This window comes from Apodemus sylvaticus, chromosome 1 (assembly GCF_947179515.1).
Source record: "Apodemus sylvaticus chromosome 1, mApoSyl1.1, whole genome shotgun sequence".
Taxonomy (NCBI): domain Eukaryota; kingdom Metazoa; phylum Chordata; class Mammalia; order Rodentia; family Muridae; genus Apodemus; species Apodemus sylvaticus.
In genome coordinates, this window is record NC_067472.1 from 62,087,893 (window position 1) to 62,096,513 (window position 8,621).

An 8,621-nucleotide genomic window follows, 5' to 3' on the forward strand; every position below is an offset into this window, starting at 1 on the left:
ACTCCAATATCCAGAGGAATAATGGTACTCTTCCTCAGCTCCCTTAGTGAGAGGACACCTTTCTCTGAAGGACTTGGACAGTTGTCCTGAGCCATTACCTGAAGGAAGGACATGATTCCAGGGACACAGGATAGGCTCAGCATAGCTCACCTGCTGTAGAGAAAGGTCCCCTCTCTAGTCTCGTTAGAGATCCTGTTTTTTCAGCTGAGGGAGCTAGGGTGGATCTTTGTGTTAGCGGGTCTGGATGCTCACACATGCCTAGGGAAAACAAAAGGTCCCTTAATGTTAGACCTCAGGGTGCCATGGGAGAGATGATCACCAAGTGTGCCCTTACATGGGGTCCAGCTGAGAATGGGGTTACCTGTAGCTCTAAACCATGATTCAGTGAGTGAGTGGGGGAGTTCAGAATACTCTTAACTAAAGCAGAGGTCTGCTCCCCCAGGATGGTGAGATCAGAAGGGCCTGGGGAGGTGCCAGGGGCTAGGGTTGGCACTATCTCCCAGGCTGTGTCTTCAAGATGATAATCAGAGGGATAGAACCTTGCAAAAGTGGGCCATTCTTGGAAACACTATAGAGGAATAGTCTTCTGGAACATTCTGTGTCTCATCAGACCTGCCTGAGGATCCAACCCCAGTGCCAGCACATACACTGGGGCAGTGAATAGACAGTACACTTTGTTACATGGTCTGGGGGGACATGGCCTGTGCCCTGGAGGAGACTTGAAGACATCCAAAAAGCCAGTGAGAGGGCATCTAGATTTATTTGTCTCCAAGGGCTATAGTTTTCCTAACATGAGCCTTTGGGAAATCCAGCATGGTTCCTCCCTTATGCCCTGGTTTTAGTTAGAGAGCTCTAGCTGTCTCCTGTCCCGCAGAACACCAGCCAGCCCGTCTTCATTTTGTGCCTAGGGCTGAGGGTGATTCAGCGGCAGGTGCCTGTGACAGTGGATGCAATTAGATCTAATGGGACAGAGGCCTCTCTTGTCGCCCTCGCTCTGTGCCCACCCCCGCCTCCCTCAGGCACAGCAGGCGTGGAGAGGATGCGCAGGAGGTAGGAGGTGGGGGACCCAGAGGGGTTTTGACGTCAGCCTGGCCTTTAAGAGGCTGCCTGCCTGGCAAGGGCTGTGGAGACAGAACTCGGGACCACCAGCTTGCACTATGCCCACCCCCAGCGCCTCCTCGCCACAGCCCAAGGGCTTCAGAAGGGCCGTCTCAGAGCAGGATGCCAAGCAGGCCGAGGCTGTCACGGTGAGAAGGACATGCTGTCACCCAGGGGTATCTGGAGCAGCTTCTGCACCTGTAGATGGGTGGCTACCCCAGGCTGGGAGTCTACCCAGTGTCTGGTACCCAGGGTTGGAGTGGGTCTCAGTTCCATCCTGTCTCAGGGCTAGTTTGGGTCCTAGCTCTGGTAGATAGTCCTGTGCTTGGATAAATGCCTCTGCTGTGTCCTGCTGGACTCTGAGAGAGACAGCCAATGCCTGTCTCACTGTGCCAGCCTTCCTGGGGCCTTCTGTGGATAATACTTTGTGAAGTAAGGGGAAATCTCTCCTGGGTGGTTTTGGGAGTGTGGTGTTCCTGCAATGTACACTTCTGAGGAGACCTGGTCAGCAAATGACTGGTCTGCCTGTTGCTGTCCTGTGCAAACAGGACCCAGGTTTTACCAGGCCGGAAGAGGCCCCCAACTCTGGGACAATCCCTGTGCTTCCTCCTTTCGTCCTTCTTACCTTCTACTGGCCTGCTTCTGTGTTCCCTGTGTGCAGGGCTTAGGGAGCCACAGGGACCAAGAGGAGGTGCTGCCAAGACATTAAACAGTCCCCTTTGTCAGGGTGAGAGGGGAATCGCTCATAAGAAGGGCTTTCAGATTATCCTTGGGGCCCCACCTAACTATTGCCCTGGGTTGACAGAGACCTTAATGAGACTGGTGTGGCCTTTAGAAATTTAATTTGCAGGCACTTCTCAGGGGACAACTGTGGGGTCAAAAGTGCCCCTTCACACTTCTTAGCTGCACGGCTCTCCCCTCAGCTCCCTGGGAACCACCCTGCCTCGTGTTCTCCCCGGGAGTCTGGGGCTCTGGCTGCATTCACAGTGTCCTGCTGGAAGTCTAGGTGGGGTGCTCCAGAGGGCATGCTTTTCCCCATGACTATGACACCCCTAAAGCCCAGGACCCAGAACCTTTTGGGGTGTTCAGCTCCCAGATGAGTTCAGGTTCCTCCTCCCTGAAGTCCAGGTAGTTGTGAGTGTTGGGGGAGTGGGAGTACTGACTGGTTTACAGTGTGGCAGACACAGAGCCTGTGGAGGCCTGTGCTGAGACAGGGGAGGATAAGGTAGCCAGGACAGGGAGGCATTTTGAGTGGGCTGTTTCTAGGCAGGAAGACAGCCTGGGCAGGACACCTGGCTAAGAACCACTTTTTCCAATGATGATGTGTCCACGGGGCTCAGCCTCATGTCTTGCTCAGAGAATCGGGAAAGGAAGGATGCTTGTTTAAGCTGCGAACGTACTCTCTACCTGAACAGACCACCCAAGCTGTTCACTTCCCATGATGTCTGAGGCTTTGCGCTACTCCAGTCTCTGGGTGCTGCCCATATAGACCAGCAAAAACAACCGAGTCACGGTCCTCCATCACTAATTGAGTTAGGTCTAAGCCTGGGAGGTCGGTGACAGGGCACCTCTACCTTGGGAGATGGCGACTAGGAGCCCTTCCTTCCAGTTCTGCCGTGGCGTCCAGCCCTCGGGGCCCACCATGCCCTGTCAGAACACCGACGGGCATGTTCTGTCCTCCACCCTGCATGGCATCCGGTGGTTTGACCAGGGCCCTGGAGGCAGGATCAGCGGAGGCAGCAGCATGGAGGTACAGGCATATCTCTGACTCTCAGTCCCCAAGGTTCATCGGTCGGCGGCAGAGTCTCATCGAAGATGCTCGCAAGGAGCGGGAGGCGGCAGCGGCGGCGGCAGCGGCGGCGGTAGCCTCGTCTGAACCTGGAAACCCACTGGAGGCTGTGGTATTTGAGGAGCGGGATGGGAATGCTGTTCTCAACCTGCTCTTCTCCCTGAGGGGTACAAAACCCTCCTCACTGTCTCGGGCTGTAAAAGTGTTTGAGGTGAGGCCTGTGGGTTGGCTTGCTGCGCCAGGGCAGCATGCATAAGATATGTAAGAATGACTGTGTTCCCTCACCCCCAGGGCTGAAATATGGCTGCTCAGATCAACAGGGGCTGGGTCTCAGGGACTACCCTTCAGCTCCTCCAGTTCACCTCAGCTCCCTGACACCCACTAACACACACACACACACACACACACACACACACACACACACACACTCTTACCCACCTGCCCAAGGGTCTATGAAGCAGCTGATTACATTGTTGCTTTGGCTAATAACCTGCCCTCCAGAAAAACTCTCAAATGACATTAAAGCCAGAACCCTGTGAGCTCCCAGAATTGACAGCCTGGCCTGAGTGTTTTGTTGCTGGGCAACAGAAGGTGAAGATGAAGTTGACCCTTGTTAACCAGTCCTGAGTTCCCTATTTACCCTGTCGTGGCCTGAGACTTGTGTCCTTGATATGGTGGGGTGGGATCCACGCCTTTGGGCGTGGCCAGTAAGTCAAATGAGACCATTAGGGGATAGGGCTTTCTGTCAGCTGGGGAATCAGGCTGTCTGGTATGATCTCTAGATAGACAGAACTGTCCAGAAAGGGGGCCAAAGACACGGCTGTGATGATTCCTGGATGGATACGCAAGACAAACCCCAATCTATTGGTGACACCTTTCAAAATTCATAGGCAAGGGTAAAAATAAACAAAACCCACAACCAAAAACAATAACACAAAACAAGTAAACAACTGACCAGGCCTGCCAGGGCCCTTCCTCCTCCCTTTTCCCACTATTATGTCTCTCCATCTCTCCCTACCTGTCGTCCCTCCCTCCCTCCCTCCCTCCCTCCCTCCCTCCCTCACCCCCCATCTTCTCCACCTCTCTCCATTGCTCCTCTCCCATCTGTCTCTCCTCCTCTTCCTCTCTCTTCCTGCTTTTTCTACTGAAGACATTTGAAGCCAAAATCCACCACTTAGAGACCCGGCCTGCCCAGAGGCCACTGCCGGGAAGCCCCCACCTGGAGTACTTTGTGCGCTTCGAGGTGCCCAGTGGAGACCTGGCTGCCCTCCTCAGTTCTGTACGTCGGGTGTCTGACAATGTACGCAGTGCCAGAGAGGACAAGGGTGAGGATGGATTTCTGTCCCTGAGTGCAATCAAATAATCTCGTGGCCTGGGGTGGGGGGAGAGCGAGTAGCAGAGTGTCCTGTCAGGGGGGACCCTGAAGTGTCCACAGAGTTGGCCCACCATACTGGCTCCACCTTCTGCTTTTTTTTTTTTCATGCTTCCTAGTAAACTCTGCCCTCTAGGAGGTCCCCAGGGGAGGCTGGACCCAGGATGGCCAAACCTTATTATGGGTCCATGCTTACCTGGGCTCTTTGCCTCTGTTGAATGTGAAGTTCCCTGGTTCCCAAGAAAAGTGTCAGAATTGGACAAGTGTCACCACCTGGTTACCAAGTTTGACCCTGACCTGGACCTGGACCATCCGGTGAGCCTGTGTCCCATAGCCGAGGCCTGTGGGGTGGGCACAAGTAGGGACTGACCCTGGTCTTTCCTCCTGATGCGTGTGTTCCTTGGCCACCAGGGCTTCTCTGACCAGGTGTATCGCCAGCGCCGGAAGCAGATCGCAGAGATTGCCTTCCAGTACAAGCAGTAAGGAGCCTGCGTGGGGAGCAGAGCCCCCAGACTGCAAGGAGAGGAGGGGAGAAGGGAGGAGGGGACTGGTTAGCTGCCGCAGACTTCCAGTGTCAGCTTGTCTGCCTCTTGTCTGCTCTGTGGTTGGCATTATTCTTAGTCACAGAATGATGAGGAGACTGAGGCACAGAGAGGCTAAAGCAGCTGGTTTGGGGCCGTGTACGCCACAGTCCAAAGGTCACTGAACAGCTGATATAGCTTCAGATGAAGTGCCTCACCCCATCTTTCCTACTCTCTGAGATGGAGGGGGGCCCTATTGACCACTGATCCCCTCCACAGGGGTGAACCAATTCCCCATGTGGAGTATACCGCGGAGGAAGTCGCTACCTGGTAAGACCCCGCTGACGGCTGGGTTGGAGCAGGGTAGGGCTGGGCACGAGAAGAGCCAGGGAGACCGCTCTCAGAATCCCTGTCTGTGAGGGTCACCCCTGGAAACTTTGGTACAACACAAGAGACTCAAGGCAGTTAGAGGAGGGGCTTCCAGTGGCCCAAAATATCAAGTCATTCAGAGATGTCCCTACTGGGCCTTTCCCAGCCTCTGGGTTCTCTCAAATCACAGAAATGCCCTATGAATTGATAGAGGCTCACAGTTCAGGAGATTGGTGGAAGCAGGCAGAGTGTCCGTGGGGGCTGTGAGCAGGTGGGGGTGGTCACGGGAGAACCCCAACAGCTGGCAATTCCCTAAGCCCCTGTGGCCAACAGGAAGGAGGTATACGCCACGCTGAAGGGCCTCTATGCTACCCACGCCTGCCGGGAGCACCTGGAGGCTTTCCAGCTTCTGGAACAGCACTGTGGCTACCGGGAGGACAGCATCCCACAGCTGGAGGACGTGTCCCGCTTCTTGAAGGGTGCGGATACAGAGGAAGTAGGGCAGGGAGGGGCATCCCCTCTGCCCACTCTGATGCGTGGTCCCTTACAGAGCGGACTGGCTTCCAGCTGCGACCCGTGGCCGGTCTACTGTCCGCCCGTGATTTTCTGGCCAGTCTGGCCTTCCGTGTGTTTCAATGCACACAGTACGTCCGCCATGCCTCCTCACCTATGCATTCACCTGAGCCGTGAGTATGCTACCTGGGCCAAGGGACCCAGAACTTGTTGCCCAGTAATAGCTATGCACAATGATCACAGAGGTGTGGAGGAGCTAAAGCCTCCCCGGACGACAGAGAGCCTGCCCATTCCATTTTCCTTCTCTCACGGCCTCTCACAGGGACTGCTGTCACGAGCTGCTGGGACATGTACCCATGTTGGCTGACCGCACATTTGCCCAGTTCTCCCAGGTATGTTTAGGGCCTCAACGCAGAAACCAGCGGTTATTTGGTTGAGCCAGAGACTCCAAAGTTTTTCTTGTTGGGGTACTCCTCCAGCTAGACAGTGTGCCCTTATGGATCCGTGAGACTTTCAGGTAGCCAAATACTGGCGGGTTTCCCTAACAGGGAGGGACTGGCTAAGAACGCAAGTCCCAGGGGGAAGGGATTTTGTGGGCTTTTCTGCCACCTGCTGGTAATTGTGGGAACTACAGTCCCTGGGCTCTTGGCTGCTTGGGCGTGTGGGGAAGGGTATGTGGTAGGGTTCCCTGGAGAGGTAGCATCCAATGCCCTTGCCTCAAGCACAATGCCAGAGCAGAGTCTTTTCATACTCTAGCCCCTTTCTCTACCCACAGGACATTGGACTTGCATCTCTGGGAGCCTCAGATGAAGAAATTGAGAAACTCTCCACGGTTTGTTTTCAGGGCCCTAGGGGGAGTTCAGACCTCTCTTTCTGTCCCCAAGAACAGCCTTACCTGTTAGGTGCTGCGCTTGACCCAGGCATTTTAGGTGATTCTTATGGCTGTCTGGCAGGTGTACTGGTTCACTGTGGAGTTTGGGCTGTGTAAACAGAACGGGGAGCTGAAGGCTTATGGTGCAGGGCTGCTGTCTTCCTATGGAGAGCTCCTGGTGAGATTACCCTGCTCCCAGTCCCCAGCAAAGGCGAATCAGGGCTGGGGGATCAGGGTGTGGAGGGCCCTGTTCTTGTCAGAAGGGTCCTTGGTTCAGGTCTGAGATTCAGGCTGTTCTAGAGTGTGAGAATGTATGTCCCCTGCAGGAGGGGGGAGCCCCACCCCCACAGCACCCATTTGCCTTGAGCGCTTGGGTGTGATGCCTGTGACCTCTTTCTAGCACTCCCTGTCAGAGGAGCCTGAGGTCCGGGCCTTTGACCCAGACACAGCGGCCGTGCAGCCCTACCAAGATCAAACTTACCAGCCGGTCTACTTTGTGTCGGAGAGCTTCAGTGATGCCAAGGACAAGCTCAGGTACGTGAAGCCTTCAGGAGTCAGCCCCACCCAGCCTCACCTGTGCAAGCCAGGCCTTGTCTCCACTTGAGAGCCCATTTAGTACACTCAGCAACACCCCCTTGTACCAAGAGTACATGTTGGAGATTACCCTGCTCCCAGACCTCTCAGCAAAGGAGACCATGGCTGGGGGATCAGGGTGTGGAGGGCCCTGCTCCCATCAGAAAGTCTGAGAGGAGAGAGTCCAGCAGCAGGGGGTCAAGGCAAGATTAAAGTCAGGTCCAGGCCAGCTGTCTGTGCCTCAGCAGAGCCTGAGTCTCTCATCCTCTGAGTAGCACAGGCTGGAGCGGGATGGGGACCAAGAAGGGAGAAAGAAAGGCAGAGTGGTAGGTAAGAACTACCATGAGGGTAAAGACAGAGGGAGTGGGCAGTTCAAAGGCAGGGGACACCATTATACAGGGTGTCCCCAGAGGAGACTGGTCGGTGGGTCCCTATCATGTCTCCTGGCCTGCTGTGCTCACCCGGCATGTCTACTCCAGTTTAGGGACTCTCTAGGGCACACAGTCAAGGAGAGTTTCCTGAAGGAAGAAGCCCAGATGAGAAACAGAGTGCTTTGCAGAGGCCTGCCCACAAGAGTTGCTAGGGCTTTAGTCTCCCAAGTGTCTAGAATGGGCTTTAGGGGTTTGGGAAACTCAGAAAAGCCATTTCCCTGTTGCCCCTGGAGGTTGAAGATCCTATCCTGAGTCACCTGACGCTAGCCTGCTCTCTCATCCCCATATCCAATCTCCCGTGACTGAAGGATCCATACTGGCTTCCCCTACAGGAACTATGCCTCTCGTATCCAGCGCCCATTCTCCGTGAAGTTTGACCCGTACACACTGGCCATCGATGTCCTGGACAGTCCTCACACCATCCAGCGCTCCTTGGAGGGAGTCCAGGATGAGCTGCACACCCTGGCCCAAGCACTGAGTGCCATTAGCTAAATGCACAGGGTACCACCTGCAGATGCCAGGGGCCTTTCCCAAAGCTCCAAGCCCCTTCTCTAACCTTTCCTGGCCCAGAGGCTTTCCCATGTGTGCGTCTGGGCCCTTTGATGGACTGCTCTTGGACCCCCCCTTCCCCCACTGCTTCTCAACCATATCTTACTACTGCATGCGCTCAAAGGTGGTCCTGCATTCCTCCTGTCCCCCATACTGTATACCACCACCCTGATTATTATCTCAATAAAGGAAGGAAAGGTCTCCACGAGTGCCCCTGACCTCTGTGTCACCACAAAGATAGCTTCTAGCACTCATATCTGCCCTGGCTTCATTTGGAGGTTTAGAGTATTTGCTTCTCCCCCCACCTCTTTCTTCCAATTCAGCATCCCAGACACTCCAGACCAGACAGAAGGTACTGGTCTTATTTCCCTGCCGTTTCTGAGCTCTCAAACAGTGCTGGAGGGGAGGGGGTTGAACAAGGCCCTGGATGAGCCATCCCAGAGGCATGGACTAACAACACAGAGGTGGAGACCAGGGCAAGGAGTGACAGCCACAGCTGTGCTAACTAGGGTACAGCCTCTGACAAGGCTTGTAG

General features: G+C 54.9%; 1 protein-coding gene across 1 annotated transcript in view; it reads left to right on the forward strand.

Annotated features, from left to right (window-relative positions):
- The window catches only part of Th (tyrosine hydroxylase), a 39,990-nt gene extending 31,743 nt beyond the window's left edge, over positions 1 to 8,247 (forward strand). Inside the window, exons 2-13 of the mRNA XM_052173601.1 lie at positions 2,874 to 3,098; positions 4,038 to 4,212; positions 4,486 to 4,574; positions 4,671 to 4,738; positions 5,060 to 5,110; positions 5,483 to 5,628; positions 5,700 to 5,835; positions 5,985 to 6,054; positions 6,438 to 6,494; positions 6,616 to 6,711; positions 6,934 to 7,067; positions 7,870 to 8,247. Coding sequence (XP_052029561.1) covers positions 2,874 to 3,098; positions 4,038 to 4,212; positions 4,486 to 4,574; positions 4,671 to 4,738; positions 5,060 to 5,110; positions 5,483 to 5,628; positions 5,700 to 5,835; positions 5,985 to 6,054; positions 6,438 to 6,494; positions 6,616 to 6,711; positions 6,934 to 7,067; positions 7,870 to 8,029 — 1,407 coding nt within the window. The 3' untranslated portion in view covers positions 8,030 to 8,247. The remainder of the gene's footprint in view (positions 1 to 2,873; positions 3,099 to 4,037; positions 4,213 to 4,485; positions 4,575 to 4,670; positions 4,739 to 5,059; positions 5,111 to 5,482; positions 5,629 to 5,699; positions 5,836 to 5,984; positions 6,055 to 6,437; positions 6,495 to 6,615; positions 6,712 to 6,933; positions 7,068 to 7,869) is intronic.
- The last annotated feature ends 374 nt before the right edge of the window (positions 8,248 to 8,621 follow it).